General features: G+C 42.1%; 1 protein-coding gene across 1 annotated transcript; it reads left to right on the plus strand.

Annotated features, from left to right (window-relative positions):
- Positions 1-15,120: 15,120 nt before the first annotated feature.
- Positions 15,121-16,247, plus strand: LOC148100195 (E3 ubiquitin-protein ligase NEURL3-like). The gene is made up of 3 exons (XM_087849034.1): positions 15,121-15,619; positions 15,764-15,925; positions 16,069-16,247. Exons 1-3 carry the CDS (start codon positions 15,244-15,246, stop codon positions 16,245-16,247), a joined length of 717 nt encoding a protein of 238 aa, XP_087705160.1. The 5' UTR covers positions 15,121-15,243.
- Positions 16,248-18,026: the final 1,779 nt, after the last annotated feature.

The following is an 18,026-nucleotide window of genomic DNA, read 5'->3' on the forward strand; positions in this document are numbered from 1 at the left end:
GGGAGTTCGCCTTGTAATCGGAAGGTTGCCGGTTCGAGCCCTGGCTTGGACAGGCTTGGACAGTCTTGGTCGTTGTGTCCTTGGGCAAGACACTTCACCCGTTGCCTACTGGTGGTGGTCAGAGGGCCCGGTGGCGCCAGTGTCCGGCAGCCTCGCCTCTGTCAGTGTGCCCCAGGGTGGCTGTGGCTACAATGTAGCTTGCCATCACCCGTGTGTGAATGGGTGGATGACTGGTTGTGTAAAGCGCTTTGGAGTCCTTAGGGACTAGAAAAGCGCTATACAAATACAGGCCATTTACCATTTGTATATGAACTATTTTCTTTTTGTTAAACATGTACATGTGCAGAGTCTTTGACATCAAAGGTTGATGTAAATTTACTGATTTGATAAAAATAAAAGATTCACTCTATTGTAATGTGTATGACTTAAAACACTGAGTGCAAAATGTGCTGTTTAAAGCAGTTTTCTGTGAAATCATTATGTCTGACCATGTTCAAAGTGTTTGATGGTTAAACTATGGCAACATTAATAAAATGTATTTTGTTGCTCTTAATATTATGAAACTTACTGCAAATAGCACTATTATTAAATCGATAATGGTAAAGAAAAGAAATACGTGACCTTCAAATATAAAAAGATTGTGTAGCTGAAAACAGACACTTGCTTCTGTTTTCTAAGACAAAGAAAAAAAGGAACAGCAACAAAACTCCAAACCCAGATTGTAGCTGTTTTTTTCCCCCTTCCTGCTAACTGTACACTTTTTTATGATTATCTAGACAACTCCCTAGCAAGCATTAGTCCTGTCACTGGTAAATTGAAAAAGGTAGACTACACTGCAACTATGATATGATAAAATGATAAAACCTGCAGCAGCTGCAAATGTGCAGCAGTTAAATATTAATCGTAGATGACGGTCAAACCTTCACGTGATTCTCAAAAGTGAAAGCAGAGTTTGCTGGATTCAATATGACTTGTTTACAACTTTATCTACATTTATAGATATATTGAACGCTTTATCTGAAATACTTTGTCATTTATATTAAAAAAAATAACAGACAAACACAATGAATAGCACCTCATGTAAAATTTTGTATATGAATTATTTTCTTTTTGTTAAACTTGTAAATCTGCAGAGTCTTTGAGATGAAAAGTTGATGTAAATTTACTGAACTGCATTTCTATATTATTAAAATATACTCAACCTTTTTTTGTTTCATAAAAAAAGATTCACACTGTTGTAATGTGTATGAGTTAAATATTAATTGTAGATGAAGGGCAAACCTTCACGTGGTCCTCAAAAGTGAAAGAAGAATTTGCTGGTTTCAATATGAATTGTTTACAACTTTATCTACATTTATAGTTATATTGAAATATTTATCTGAAATACGTTATCATTTATATAAAAAAAAAAACCAACCCTATGCATTGTTAATGTGTAACTAAAGTAATCGAGGGAGAGAGTCTCTCCAAACCTCTGCAGCCAGCAAACCCAGCTTAACTCTGATGGTCTCCCCCACTCATTTTTCCCCAGGATGAATGTGTCTGTTGATGATAATTTTGACTCTGGGTGGTGTTGTTAAATGAAAAGAACAAATTGGAACTAAAGGTTTAGATCTTTAGTTTAATACTATTCCCAGTCTTATGTTTAAATCTCAAAGGACAACATTTAATGTTGACTAATACAGGATTGTCTCCCAGTCAACCATACATCCATGATTTTTAGATATCATCTTCCAGTCAGCTATAAATCAGTGACTTTTCAATAGTGGACAGAGGGGCTCTATCACTTTAATCTCCCAGTCAACTATAAAGCCACATTTCTTCAACTATATAAATCAATGGCATTTCTGTAGCACCTTATAACACGATGCAAGTAAGGGACAAGTACACTGTACTTACGTGTGTTTTGCAGCCAACAAGTCAGGTTTTTGCCAGAAACAATGAAACAAGTACACTTTAAGTACTCTGCACTTGCGTGCAATTTACAGGCAACAAGACGCAAGTATCCTTTGCTTGCATACAAATTGCAGGCAACAAGGTCGAAGCAACGTGTACTTACATATAATTTGCAAGAAACAATTCAGGTTTTTGCAAGAAATAATTAAACAAGTACACTATAAGTACCCTGTACTTGTATGCATTTTGAGGGCAACAAGACGCAAGTACCCTTTACTTGCATGCAAATCGCAGGCAACAAGGTTGAAATACCCTGTACTTGCATGCAATCTGGGGGCAACAAGGTGGAAGTAACGTGTACTTACATACAATTTGCAGGAAACAAGTCACTTTTTGCAAGAATTAATTAAACAACTACTCTGTAAGTACCCTGTATTGGCATGCAATTTGCAGGCAACAAGGTGGAAGTACCCTGTACTTGCATACAAGGTAGGGCTAGGTTTCACAATGAGCTCACCCGAAACCTTGGCTGATTTTGACATACACCTGTTTTCACACCTTGGCTCATGTGATTAGGTAGAGGATCATTAGGGTGTCCATGTCCCTCTTGGGGGGACACTCCTACAGGGCTTAAGAATTTCAGAGTGATCTGTTGTTATTAAGTAAAACATCACTGATGATAAATAAAATAAAATAAATAAAACAGAGAAAGTACTTTAAGGATTAGCAAATGACTGCCACGTTTTATGTTTTAGAGGAAATGCTCAGCTTCCTATAAGATAAAGTGCACATGTAGTAATTGTGTGAGAGTCACACCTAAACAATGAGTCATCACAAGCCACCTAGTTCACATTGATCTAGAGAGTTTGCTTCAACTGATAAGGATGAAGTGCAAAGCTTCACATGTTTCTCAAAGGTGGAAGCATGTAAGTTTGCTGATTATATTAGGACTTGTTTACAAGTTTATCAGGGTTTACTGGTGTCTTTGTTACTGCAGGTAAAGAAATAGTATATAAGTGCTTAATCAAACTTCAACAGCTTATGGTGCGAAAAAAGCACAAGTGATCTCCAATCAGAAAACTTTGTCACGTTTCTGAATTTTGTTATCTGATTTTATATTGTTAACACAAAGAGAACTTTGAATATATTGTGACAATTTAAGTTTATGCAATGTCCAAAAAATGTTTTAGAGTTAGAACTGCATTTAATTACATTGTTTTATCAAATGTGTACGTATTCACTAATATCCCAAAAGGTTGATTCTCTTCATCTGGACATAGTGACGAAACGTTTCTCCCACTGAAAACGTTACGTCTATATGAACAGAATCAACCTTTTGGGATTTTCTTACCTGGATGATTGAGCATGTATCAGGATCACTAATATATAACTATTTCAGGGATCATCTAAGCTCCAAGAGATCAGCCAGGAATCATCACCAAATCAAAACTGCTGACTATTTAAAAAATAAAAGATTCACTCTGTTGTAATGTGTATGAGTTAAATATTAATCGTAGATGAAGGGTAAACCTTCACGTTTTCTCAAAAGTGAAAGAAGAATTTGCTGGTTTCAATATGAATTGTTTACAACTTTATCTACATTTATAGTTATATTGAAATATTTATCTGAAAGACGTTATCATTTATATTTAAAAAAAACAACCCTATGCTGTTTTTCCATTGTTAATGTGTAACTAAAGTAATCGAGGGAGAGAGTCTCTCCAAACCTCAGCAGCCAGCAAACCCAGCTTAACTCTGATGGTCTCCCTCACTCATTTTTCCCCAGGATGAATGTGTCTGTTGATGATAATTTTGACTCTGGATGGTGTTGTTAAATGAAAAGAACAAATTGGAACTAAAGGTTTAAATCTTTAGTTTAATATTGTTCCCAGTCTTATGTTTAAATCTCAAAGGACAACATTTAATGTTGACTAATACAGGATTGACTCCCAGTCAACCATACATGCATGATTTTTAGACATCATCTCCCAGTCAGCTATAAATCAGTGACTTTTCAATAGTGGACAGAGGGACTCTACCACTTTAATCTCCCAGTCAACTATAAAGCCACATTTCTTCAACTATATAAATCAATGGCATTTCTGTAGCACCTTATAACACGACACAAGTAAGGCACAAGTACACTGTACTTACGTGTGTTTTGCAGCCAACAAGTCAGGTTTTTGCCAGAAACAATGAAACAAGTACACTTTAGGTACTCTGCACTTGCGTGCAATTTACAGGCAACAAGACGCAAGTACCCTTTACTTGCATACAAATTGCAGGCAACAAGGTCGAAGCAACGTGTACTTACATATAATTTGCAAGAAACAATTCAGGTTTTTGCAAGAAATAATTAAACAAGTACACTATAAGTACCCTCTACTTGTATGCAATTTGAGGGCAACAAGACGCAAGTAACCTTTACTTGCATGCAAATCGCAGGCAACAAGGTTGAAATACCCTGTACTTGCATGCAATTTGGGGGCAACAAGACGCAAGTACCCTATACTTGCATACAAATTGCAGGCAACAAGGTGGAAGTAACGTGTACTTACATATAATTTGCAGGAAACAAGTCACTTTTTGCAATAAATAATTAAACAAGTACTCTGTAAGTACCCTGTATTGGCATGCAATTTGCAGGCAACAAGGTGGAAGTACCCTGTACTTGCATACAAGGTAGGGCTAGGTTTCACAATGAGCTCACCCGAAACCTTGGCTGATTTTGACATACACCTGTTTTCACACCTTGGCTCATGTGATTAGGTAGAGGATCAATAGGGTGTCCATGTCCCTCTTGGGGGGACACTCCTACAGGGCTTAAGAATTTCAGAGTGATCTGTTGTTATTAAGTAAAACATCACTGATGATAAATAAAATAAAATAAATAAAACAGAGAAAGTACTTTAAGGATTAGCGAATGACCGCCACGATAACGTTTATGTTTTAGAGGAAATGCTCAGCTTCCTATAAGATAAAGTGCACACGTAGTAATTGTGTGAGAGTCACACCTAAACAATGAGTCATCACAAGCCACCTAGTGGACATTGATCTAGAGCGTTTGCTTCAACTGATAAGGATGAAGTGCAAAGCTTCACATGTTTCTCAAAGGTGGAAGCATGTAAGTTTGCTGATTATATTAAGACTTGTTTACAAGTTTATGAGGGTTTACTGGTGTCTTTGTTACTACAGGTAAAGAAATAGTACATAAGTGGTTAATCAAACTTCAACAGCTTTATGGTGCGAAAAAAGCACAAGTGATCTCCAATCAGAAAACTTTGTCACGTTTCTGAATTTTGTTATCTGATTTTATATTGTTAACATGAAGAGAAATTTGAATATATTGTGACAATTTAAGTTTATGCAATGTCCAAAAAATGTTTTAGAGTTAGAACTGCATTTAATTACATTGTTTTATCAAATGTGTATGTATTCACTAATATCCCAAAAGGTTGATTCTCTTCATCTGGACATAGTGACGAAACGTTTCTCCCACTGAAAACGTTACGTCTATATGAACAGAATCAACCTTTTGGGATTTTCTTACCTGGATGATTAAGCATGTATCAGGATCACTAATATATAACTATTTCAGGGATCATCTAAGCTCCAAGAGATCAGCCAGGAATCATCACCAAATAAAAACTGCTGACTATTTAAAAATAAAAGATTCACTCTGTTGTAATGTGTATGAGTTAAATATTAATCGTAGATGAAGGTCAAACCTTCACGTGGTTCTCAAAAGTGAAAGCAGAGTTTGTTGGTTTCAATATGACTTGTTTACAACTTTATCTACATTTTTATATTGAAATATTTATCTGAAAGATTTTATCATTTATATTTAAAAAAAAATTTTTTCCATTGTTAATGTGTAACTAAAGTAACTTGCCCGGGATAGGGTAAACTGCCCTATCCCGGGCAGTTTACCCTGCCCGGGATAGGGTTACCGGGGCCCCGCCCTGGAGCCAGGCCCGGGGAGGGTGCCCGAGGGCGAGCGTCTGGTGGCCGGGCCTTAGTCCATGGGGCCCGGCCGGGCACAGCCCGAAGAGGAGACATGGGCCCATCCTCCCGCAGGCCCACCACCCGCAGGAGGCGCCATAGGGGTCGGGTGCATTGTGTGCCGGGTGGCGGCCAGGAGCGGAGGCCCTGGCGGACTGACCCCCGGCTGCCAAGACTGGCAATAGGGACATGGAATGTCACCTCTCTGGTGGGGAAGGAGCCTGAGTTAGTGCGTGAGGTTGAGAGGTACCGGCTAGATATAGTCGGGCTCACCTCTACGCACGGCTTGGGCTCTGGAACCAGTCTCCTGGAGAGGGGCTGGACTCTGTCTCAGTCTGGAGTTGCCCCTGGTGAGAGGCGGCGGGCTGGGGTGGGTATTTTAATATCCCCTCGGCTTGCTGCCGGTACGTTGGGGTTTTTCCCGGTGGACGAGAGGGTTTGTTCCCTGCGCCTTAGGGTCGGGGAACGGGTCCTGACTGTCATCTGCGCTTATGCGCCGAGTGGCAGTTCGGAGTACCCAGCCTTCTTAGAGTCCCTGGGGGGGGTGCTGGAAGGTGCTCCACCTGGAGACTCTGTTGTCCTGCTGGGAGACTTCAATGCTCACGTGGGTAACGACAGCGAGACCTGGAGGGGCGTGATTGGGAGGAACGGCCTCCCTGATCTGAACCCGAGCGGTGCTTTGTTATTGGACTTCTGTGCTAATCACAGTTTGGCCATAACGAACACCTTGTTCGAACATAAGAGTGTCCATAAGTGCACGTGGCACCAGGACGCTCTAGGCCGTAGGTCGATGATCGATTTTGTAATCGTATCACCAGACCTGCGACCATATGTTCTGGACACTCGGGTAAAGAGAGGGGCTGAGCTGTCAACTGATCACCACCTGGTGGTGAGTTGGATCAGGTGGCGGGGGAGGACGCTGGACAGACCTGGTGCACCTAAACGTGTAGTGAGGGTGTGCTGGGAACGACTAGCAGAGGCCCCAGTCCGCGAGATCTTCAACGCACACCTCCGGCAGAGCTTCAACAGCATTCCGAGGGAGGCGGGGGACATCGAGTCCGAATGGACCATGTTCAGCGCCTCCATTGCCGAAGCTGCTGCATTGAGCTGCGGCCGCAAGGTGGTTGGTGCCTGCCGTGGTGGTAATCCCCGAACCAAATGGTGGACACCAGAGGTGAAGGGAGCCACCAGGCTGAAGAAGGAGTCCTATCGGGCTTGGTTAGCCTGTGGGACTCCGGAGGCAGCCGACAGGTATCGACAGGCCAAGCGGAATGCGGCTCGGGCAGTGGCTGAAGCAAAAACTCGGGTGTGGGAGGAGTTCGGAGAGGCCATGGAAAAAGACTTTCGGACTGCCTCGAAGAGGTTCTGGCAAACCGTCAGGCGTCTCAGGAGGGGAAAGCGGTGCTCTACCTGCACTGTGTATAGTGCTGGCGGAGCGCTGCTGACGTCGACTGAGAAAATTGTCAGGCGGTGGAAGGAATACTTCGAGGACCTCCTTAATCCCACTGACGCGTCTTCCAAGGAGGAAGCAGAGTCTGGGGATGAGGGGAATGACCCGCCAATTTCTGGGGGCGAGGTCACTGAGGCAGTTAAACAACTCCTTGGTGGCAGAGCCCCTGGTGTTGATGAGGTCCGCCCCGAGTTCCTGAAGGCTCTGGACGTTGTAGGGCTGTCCTGGCTGACACGCCTGTGCAATGTTGCGTGGAGATCAGGGGCAGTACCCGTGGATTGGCAGACCGGGGTGGTGGTCCCCATCTTTAAGAAGGGGGACCGGAGGGTGTGTTCCAACTACAGGGGGATCACACTCCTCAGCCTCCCCGGGAAAGTCTATGCCAGGGTGCTGGAAAGGAGAGTTCGTCCGTTAGTCGAACCTCTGATGCAGGAGGAACAATGCGGTTTTCGTCCTGGTCGCGGAACACTGGACCAGCTCTTCATCCTCTCGAGGATACTTGAGGGTGCATGGGAGTTTGCCCAACCAGTCTACATGTGTTTTGTGGACTTGGAGAAGGCATTCGACCGTGTCCCTCGGGGTGTCCTGTGGGAGGTGTTGCGGGAGTATGGGGTGTCTGGCCCATTGCTACGGGCCATTCGATCCCTATACAACCGTTGCAAGAGCTTGGTTCGCATTGCCGGCAATAAGTCGGACTCGTTCCCGGTGGGTGATGGGCTCCGCCAGGGCTGCCCTTTGTCACCGGTTCTGTTCATAATTTTTATGGACAGGATTTCTAGGCGCAGCCAAGTGGCGGAGGGCTTTCGCTTTGGTGGCCTCAGGATCTCATCTCTGATCTTTGCGGATGATGTGGTTCTGTTGGCTTCATCGGGTGAGGGCCTCCAGCTCGCACTGGAGCGGTTCGCAGCCGAGTGTGACGCAGCGGGAATGAGGATCAGCACCTCCAAATCTGAGGCCATGGTTCTCAGCCGGAAAAGGGTGGAGTGCCCACTCCGGGTCGGGGATGAGGTCCTGCCCCAAGTGGAGGAGTTCAAGTATCTCGGGGTCTTGTTCGCGAGTGATGGGAGAAGGGAGCCGGAGATCGACAGACGGATTGGGGCTGCAGCTGCAGTAATGCAGACGCTGCACCGGTCCGTCGTGGTGAAGAGGGAGCTGAGTGTAAAAGCGAAGCTCTCAATTTACCGGTCGATCTACGTCCCTACCCTCACCTATGGCCACGAGCTGTGGGTAGTGACCGAAAGGACGAGATCGCGGATACAAGCGGCGGAAATGAGCTTCCTCCGAAGGGTGGCTGGCATCTCCCTTAGAGATAGGGTGAGAAGTTCGGCCATCCGGGAGGGGCTCAGAGTAGAGCCGCTGCTGCTCCACATCGAAAGGAGCCAGCTGAGGTGGTTTGGGCATCTGGTAAGGATGCCCCCTGGGCGCCTCCTGGGTGAGGTGTTCCAGGCATGTCCCACCGGGAGGAGGCCCCGGGGCAGACCCAGGACATGCTGGAGAGATTATATCTCTCGGCTGGCCTGGGAACGCCTTGGTGTTCCCCCGGATGAGCTGGAGGAGGTGGCTGGGGAGAGGGAGGTCTGGGCCTCTTTGCTTAGGCTGCTGCCCCCGCGACCCGGCCCCGGATAAAGCGGATGAAGATGGATGGATGGATAAAGTAACTTGTAATGTATAAACAAGTGCAAGAGAAACCATACATCCATGATTTTTAGATATCATCTCCCAGTCAGCTATAAATCAGTGACTTTTCAATAGTGGACAGAGGGATTCTATCACTTTAATCTCCCAGTCAACTATAAAGCCACATTTCTTCAACTATATAAATCAATGGCATTTCTGTAGCACCTTATAACACGACGCAAGTAAGGCACAAGTACACTGTACTTACGTGTGTTTTGCAGCCAACAAGTCAGGTTTTTGCCAGAAACAATGAAACAAGTACACTTTAAGTACCCTGCACTTGCATGCAATTTACAGGCAACAAGACGCAAGTACCCTTTACTTGCATACAAATTGCAGGCAACAAGGTCGAAGCAACGTGTACTTACATATAATTTGCAAGAAACAATTCAGGTTTTTGCAATAAATAATTAAACAAGTACACTATAAGTGCCCTGTACTTGCATGCAATTTGAGGGCAACAAGACGCAAGTACCCTTTACTTACATACAATTTGCATAAAACAAGTCACTTTTTGCAAGAAATAATTAAACAAGTACTCTGTAAGTACCCTGTATTGGCATGCAATTTGCAGGCAACAAGGTGGAAGAACCCTGTACTTGCATACAAGGTAGGGATAGGTTTCACAATGAGCTCACCCGAAACCTTGGCTGATTTTGACATACACCTGTTTTCACACCTTGGCTCGTGTGATTAGGTAGAAGATGATTAGGGTGTCCATGTCCCTCTTGGGGGGACACTCCTACAGGGCTTAAGAATTTCAGAGTGATCTGTTGTTATTAAGTAAAACATCACTGATGATAAATAAAATAAAATAAATAAAACAGAGAAAGTACTTTAAGGATTAGCGAATGACCGCCACGATAATGCGATATATGCAATATACTCGCATATATACTATATATACCTACACTGGAGTGTTTAATATAATGGAATCATTATGATATTCATCTAACATACATGTTCAAATAGCAAGACCCACATATTTAGGTCAAATATTATCTATAGTTATATTAATGAAGTTTGTGCCACTTCTTGTATGAACACATGTTGATCAATGCTGTTTGAAAATGTAATAATTAGGATTGATTGTGTTATGGCCAATGGTGACAAGTCCAAACATAGAGTTATTTCAACTTGGCACTGCTAAACGTGCACCTGGGACTCTCTGCTCGTCTTCATTCATTCTGTATCCAGCCCTTCCACCAGTGTTGGTCAAGTTACTTGAAAAAGTAATCAGTAACTAATTACTGATTACTTCCCCAAAAAAGGTAATCCCATTACTTTTTTTTTTTTTTTTTGCCTGTCCCATTTGGTTCTTTAGCCGTCAGAATTGTTGTCTGAAGACCAACAAGGATACCCAATGGATTTATTTTGCCAAATGGATCATCATGGCATTGCCGTATTGGTCCATTTGATCGACCTTTGTTTTTATTATTTATTTTATTTTATTTTCAGTTGTTACAGACGGGACAGACATGAGTGAGGGATAGGAAAAGGAGAAAGAAAGAGGAAGGAAAAGAAAAACAGAAGGGGAGAGGGACAGTGAGAAAGGGGGGGGGGGGGGGGGGGAAATATCTCCGGGATCACCTGTTGAGAGAAAAAGAATAGAAAATAAGGAAAAAAAAAAAACAAAGCAACATACTAAACACAGCACCATCGCATTAATCTAGCTAAGTGTAAACAGCAGTAAATACTAAATATTGAATGTTGTTGTGCAGCACGCAGGACAGACAGCGCACAATGTGCAGTGCAGTGAACACCCGTGTGCACACCTGTGTGGATCGGCACGCTTGTATTCAAATGGTTTCCCCATGTAATGGTCTGCAAGAGGATGTAGAGAGCCATAGCCCTGTCCCCCAGGGCATGAAGCAGGCATGGAGGAGATCCAGGCCCCAGACATCCAGAGGCCCCAGAGTGCAAGAGCCCAAGGAGGACCACCGAAGGGGCATCCGTGCCACCTTCATGGGAAGGGCTGAGGATCCCCAGACAAGGGGTCACCCAGTAGCCACCGGGCAGAAGCTAGAGGGGGCTGCACCGGCGTGCCCGTCGGCTCCGCCGGCAGCCAGCTGTGCCAGAGTGAACCGAGCCGCAGGCACAGAGGCCCGAGGGCCCTCTGCACCCCGGAAGAGGCCTGACCGAGCAACAGGCGCCAGGCCCCGCCAAGTAGCCACCGGGAGTGAGCTGGTACATACCTGAGCGCCCAGCCCCGGACACCAAGAACCACCAATGCACCGACCTCTGAGGGCATCAGTCACCGGCAGGGAGTGTGGTGAGGGGAGATAGGCCTCCACACTTTGGAGGGCCTGGGAGTTCCCAGAGAGGTGGAGTCTAAGACCCGACCTGACATATAGACACAGACAAACATGCACACACAGACGCAGACATGCATTCCCACCCTCATGCACACATATACAAACACTCAGCACTCACCCAATGTAGGAATAAACGTAAATGGACATGTACACACAATCACACTCCCCAAACAGTAATCCCATTACTTTACTGATTACTTATTTCCAAAAGTAATTAATTACTTAGTTACTAAGTTACTTTTTAAAAACACGGTTTACAACCTGAATAGGTGATAAAGCGATAGATCTTTCAGCCCAATTCTACTTTTTCTGCATAATCCATCATATAAAATGTAATCAAATGGAAAAGTTTATTTTCAAAACTTGTTTTATGTTATATGCAACATTCACTGACTGGAAGAAATTTGTTTAATATTTAAACCTATTTTCTGCACATTCCAGCACATAATATATATATATATATTTGTGTTTACACTCAGTCTTTCAAATAGATGCAAGTAAAATACAGCAGAAAATAAATAAAGTCAAAGACTAGCGGTCCTGTTGCTTTATTTTCACCTGTAAAGCAGGAGGAGGGTAGGCGAGTCTGCCAGACACTGGCGCCACCGGGCCCTCTGACCGCCACCAGTAGGCAACGGGTGAAGTGTCTTGCCCAAGGACACAATGACCAAGACTGTCCAAGCTGGGGCTCGAACCGGCAACCTTCCAATTATAAGGCGAACTCCCAACTCTTGAGCCATGATCGCCCGTATAGCTCACAATAGAAAACTAAAGACCACTAATGAACCAGAACATAATCCAATAATACAAACTACCACAGGAATACAAGAAAACACAAAATGCTAGGCTAAAAGGACCCAGAACCATGACAGTAAAATCTCAGTGAAATTAAAAACCTTATTCTCTATTGTCAGACTGTGACAAATTAATAACACTGGTGGTCAAAATAAAACAAAAATAGTTTGTAGTTTGATTTTGAAGGTCCAATTTTCCATCCTCAGCCCCACGGAGCTTTCCTATTGTTTGTTTGTTCGTTATTTCAAATAGTTTATTAAAGAGCTGGAAGACTGATTGGCTGTGACATGAAAATTAATGAACATCAAGGCTAACTTTTGTATTCGGCTCTCCTGGTTTGATCTTCCTGACAGGTGTAGCACCTTTTCTTTAGTATGCAATGTTACCCCATATTTGTATAAAAAAAAAACCTTATTCTTTAACTTAGAGTTCAGTGAACAAACAACATGCAACAACAAATCAGCAGGTTTTAAACTTAGCCTTGTTCTGTGAGTAACTATTTGTATTCATAAAGAGGTGTGATTCATTTATTGGATATTTTTCAGATCCTAAAGGTTTTTTGTTTCTTGTGTTGTTCTTCTCATTTTGGATTATATATGACAAAAGCCTTACAGCCAGAGTGTCCAACCTTCCAGGCCTCGGGGGCCGTTGTCCTGCAGGTTTTAGATATCACCCTATGTCTACACACCTAAATCAAATGATGAGTTCATTAACTGTTGAGGAGGTCATTTAGCCATTTCAATCAGCTGTGTTGTGGATCAAGGACACGTCTAAGACCTGCAGGACACCGGCCCTCGAGGCCTGGAGTTGGACAATCCTGCCTTACAGTCATAAACTCTTTCCAAATTCACTTCTTCTCCTTAAGTTTATGATTATGTTTATGATTTTTGCCATTCACTCAGCTGATGTTTACTGCAGCACATTGAACTAGCCGTGCCCAAAATGAAATTACATCAACAGAAATCTAATTTTTTTCATCCCACCCACTGCAGCAATGACAAAAGAAAGAAAACTAACCCTGAATTTTAAATCAAAGCTCATCTAGTGAACTGTTTCTGTCGGCAACTCATCTGACTAAGGCCAAACTTTAACCTGGTCTGCAAAAGTAAAAGCAAAAGAGTTTGGTACTTTCATTATGACTTGTGTACAGGCTTTATCTGAGTCACTTTATAGTATAAAAAAAGCTGCGCTGTTTATCCTTTGTTAATGTGTAAAGGATTTCCTAATTCATGAACGAGTGTAAACAAAGTTCTCAGAAATGCAGAGAGATGCAGAGATTTACAACCGATAAAAGTCATTCCCAGGAAAGGTCAGGTTAACTACTTGTACTACTTGTAAATTGTTCACATGTTGAAGTAAATTACCAATCAATCAATCAATCAACAAAGATTAAACTGACAGCAAAACAACAAAGAAGCCATCTCCTAAACCTTCAGCATCATTAACTATTACACTACTGTTAATGTTCTAATATATATTTTAGATTGTGCATGAAAAGTGCGTCACTCTTCTACAGTTCAATGTGTTTCGGTTTTATAGCCGTAAAATATCCATCAAAATAAAAACTAAAATCAAAGTAGAGGACTGACAAAGATGCTCCAAAGCAAACCAAAAAATAGCAAATATTTTTAATTGACACCATCATCATCCAGTTCTTTTGTTTTTTCTTTGTTTTGTTATTCAAACAGAAAGTCTTTATTATGTTCCTGGAAGACTGTCTGGCTTTTTTGAAGCATGCAGGTTGGTTTGGATTTAATTCCTGACAAGTGCAAAAAAAAAAAAAAAAAAAAAAAGTATTTTGGGCTGATATTTCACATGTATAAACAAAGCCTAACAATAGTACATAGTATAGAATCTGTGCACAGAAGATTAAAGCTCAATAAGACTGTTACTGTGAGTGTCCTGATGTCCTCACTCAGCTCAGACTGAAATTGAAATTCAAACTGTGAATGGAGGTTGATGACATCATCAGAAAGTACAGTCACTTCCCCAGGCCCTCCTCTTTTCCTTTCCTGGTTATTCTGGGAGTGTTTGTGTTTTCAACCCACATGTGGAAACTATAAAGGAGCAGACACACTATCATCCATCAGGACTCAGCTGACAAGTATTATTTACAACTTCAAAATGCCATGGTCACGCTCTATGAGGATTTTTAAATGTAAGTTACAGAGCTGCTTTATATATCAGTTTGGTAAATCAATAATTATTATACCAAAATCAACAAATATCAGCTGTTTCTATATTGTTACTAGACTAAACAGTTATTTATATTATATGAAAACAAGCAACATAATTGACTTTGGAAATTATAGTGCATAAATATGAGAAACAGATGTTTTTCACTTGTAACTTTGAAGAATGTAAAATCTGCTGTTATCTATTGAAATAAATCCATGAAAACTGAGTGAAAACAAAAAAGAATATATGAAAAATGGCAAAGTACTGTAAGGATTAGCAAACGACTGCAAAAAAAAAAACTTAATTATAAGCTGTGAATTAAATTTAAAAATCTTTAAAGATAAAGTTTATATTTTAGAGGAAATGCTTATTGCCAAAGATAAAGTGCAAACACAATAACTGTGTGAGACATAAACAATAAATAATCACAGGCCACCTAGTGGACATTGAATGCAACTTAGTTTACTTTGTTTAATGATCAGGATGAACTCCAAAGCGTCACATCATTCTCAAAAGAGAAAGCACAGGAGTTTGCAAATTTTATTACGACTTGTTTACAAGTTTATTAGCTTTTATTATTGCACTAAAATCTTTTTCAGAAACATCTTAAAGGTGTAAAATAAGCTCATGACAGAAAACCTTGTCACATTATTTTCAGTTATCTTTTATTAATAGTAAGTCAGACTACTAATTTTCATTAAAACCATTAAATGTATGCATGATATTTAAGTATCTGATCACATGCAAAGAAATTTTTTTATATCAGCACTAATAAGTTTTATTTAATTCTGTGTAGTTGGCAAGTCAGAGGTGTCACACAGATGCAGCTCACGCTGTGTCAGTCCTCTGACCTTCGACAGTCAGGCTGTGGGAGAAAACATACGTCTGAGTCATGGAGGTCGACTCGCAGAGAAGACTGATAACACCTTCATGAATGGGCTGGTGTTCAGCAACCGTCCAGTGAAGATCCAGGAGAAGATTTGTCTGAGAATAGAGAAGGATTCATCCATCTGTTACGGGGCTCTGCGTGTGGGCTTTACCACTGTGCCACCCTCAACCAGATCTCTGCCTCTGCCCTGCATGTCCATGCCCAACCTCACTGACAAGCCCGGACACTGGGTTGTTCCATTGCATGAATCTGTCTGCCAAGCAGGTTCAGAGCTGGAGTTTTGGGTTTCTTCTCATGGCAGCATATACATAGGTGTCAACAACGAGGTGTACGAGCGACTACCAGGAGTGGACACTAAACAGCCGCTGTGGGCCATGATAGACATCTACGGACAGACGCGCTCCATTTTGCTCCTGGGTAAGTTCACAAGAACCACGGTTATATTTGACCTACAGAATGTTTTTCCTGTTCTGTGAATGCAGAGCAATTCACATGCTCTGAGAGTTATAAATGATTCATAGACTAACAGACTATTCAAATACTCCTTTCTCTTTGCTGAAGACTCCAAGAAAAACAAAAAGCTGCTTTACCGTAGAAGATCCTGTCCTGCACCTGAACCGCTCGCCTCACCTGATCCTGACAGTCACTTTCGTTCAGTTCCTGATGTTTCAGGCTTCAGACGTGAGGACTGCATCTCCTGTCTTGACACAAAAATGCCAGAAGGTAAAGAGTCATTTCAAACATTTTTGGCTAATTTCAGTTGCACATTTCTGACCAGAGAAGATAAAAGTGAAATCAGCTGTAATAGTGTGGTCTCATTTCCTGATGTCACATTTGTAATTGGGATCTCTCTCTTTTTACAACAGATAACGTCTGTGTGGTGTGCATGGTAAAAGAGGCCAGAATCACACTGCCTTGTGGCCACCGGTGTTTATGTAAAGACTGCAACTTCAGAGTCTGTGAGCAGTTTGGCACCTGCCCGCTGTGTCGACACACGATCAGCGCTCCATCAGTGGGGGAGAGGTGGTTTATAGAGGTCTGCTGATCTCTGAGACAACAGCCTGGAATTGTGACAGAAGAATAGCAGCAAGAGTGAAAAGGAACGTTTACAAGATGGTAGTGAAGGTCTGCTGGGATGTATGATGTGGAGATGGTGGCACAGACAAACAGACAGGAGTGTTGGCAGTGTTGAAGATGCTAAGAATGTCTCTGTTAGTGACCATACAGAACAGGACTAGAAATGAGTACACTTAGAGGACAGCTCAGATTGAGCAGTTTGGAGACAAAGTTAAAAATGTTGGATTTTTTAAAAATACAAAATTTAACTGTGCCAGTATAAATAATCTTTAATATGTCATAATAAGCGCTTTTCTGTTATTTAACTGTATGTGTTTTTATGAAACTTACTGTAAATAAGATTGATATTAAATGGACTGTGATGAAAGGGAACCTGTCGAGACCACGTTTGATTAAAGATGTCTCTACAATCAGGTATTTACTGATTATAGAGACATTAAGTGAAAAATCAAAGCAGGACTTCAGGTAAGAACAGACTGTATTGCCGACACAGGCCAGCCCACGTACGTGTTGACAAAGCGGCCCCGATGGTCACAAACTGCCTGAAAGATGACTGATGGGATCAGTTTCCTGTTTCTGTAGCACTGACCATCAGGGCTGCTTGGAGACTTGATGCAGATGAGGCAGCTGTCGATTGCACCCACGGTTCTCAGAAAGTCTCTATGGCGTGCCAGCCATGCAAACCCACAGGACAATACCTCCAGGTCCTTGAGGGTCTTTGGGAGCAACATGATCTAGTGGCGAATGGCCACCACCCCCTCTGTGAGTCTATCAATGTAGTGAACAGTAGAATGAGGCATCCCAAACACTCTTGAGACCACCTGTAGGATGCTCCTCTTGCCAACCAGAAAAGAAACATCAGGGTCTCAATTGTGGCATCCAGGAGATTTAGCAACACTGCATAGACTCCCTGCTTAGCCGAAAATCAAGCCTGGGATCCTCCTGATGGATCTGATGGCAAAAGAACCAAACGTGACATACGAAAAAAAAACCCCACCAAAAAAAACGAATGCACTGTGAAAAGACTTAAATGTTATACACTTCATCTGTGTAAATGCTAAAAACTGAGTAAGTAAAAAACATTAAACAAACTCTAGCTGGGAAATAACAATGCATCATGGATCACAATATTCGACATATTAAAGGTGTCTAACTAGTCAATGAAACAAATACATATCAATATATAAGATTTGCAAGTAAATTTATATGTCACAGCATCTTTTATAACTGGAGGAAAATACATGTTATGATGAAACAACATTTTTATTATTAAATATTTAACCTGCCTATTTGAAGTGGAAGTTTGCAGGTGTTTAAATTGGAGGGAATACATAGGACTGCCTAAATTACTACAGCTCCTTGTCTCTGGCGACATCTGTCTGCAACCTGATGTCATACGACGAATCCTGTAATAGACCCAACAGTTCCCCTCAGAGCCACAGAGGGACAGTGTGGTACTATCTTTCATGTTAAGGTGCTTTCCAATGCAAAGTCTGTCAGAGTGAAATTTCGGGGTGTTGCTTTTTGGACTGCAAAGAGGATCCAACAGAGAAGAGGGCATACATCATTTGACCACTGATGGAAAAAATAGCTTGCAAACTTGTACTTTGTGTGTCTGCTGCTCCAGAGATGAACTTTATTAATCAAAAATGAGTTTTTCCTCTTTGAATAATAACCTGAAAACTTGGTTCAAGAAGAATAATTAATGGTCCCTGTGCAGCTATTTGGTAACATGCTTGTCTTTTTT

The sequence above is a fragment of the Neolamprologus brichardi genome, chromosome 12, assembly GCF_056152115.1.
Source record: "Neolamprologus brichardi isolate AB-2024 chromosome 12, ASM5615211v1, whole genome shotgun sequence".
Classification (NCBI taxonomy): domain Eukaryota; kingdom Metazoa; phylum Chordata; class Actinopteri; order Cichliformes; family Cichlidae; genus Neolamprologus; species Neolamprologus brichardi.

Excerpts from the sequence above, each read along its gene's own strand:
- LOC148100195 (XM_087849034.1), top strand. The coding sequence starts at position 15,244 with ATGAATGGGCTGGTGTTCAGCAACCGTCCAGTGAAGATCCAGGAGAAG. Across the intron at positions 15,620-15,763 it reads GCGCTCCATTTTGCTCCTGG|ACTCCAAGAAAAACAAAAAG; the intron begins GTAAGTTCACAA and ends TCTTTGCTGAAG. Across the intron at positions 15,926-16,068 it reads TGACACAAAAATGCCAGAAG|ATAACGTCTGTGTGGTGTGC; the intron begins GTAAAGAGTCAT and ends TTTTTACAACAG.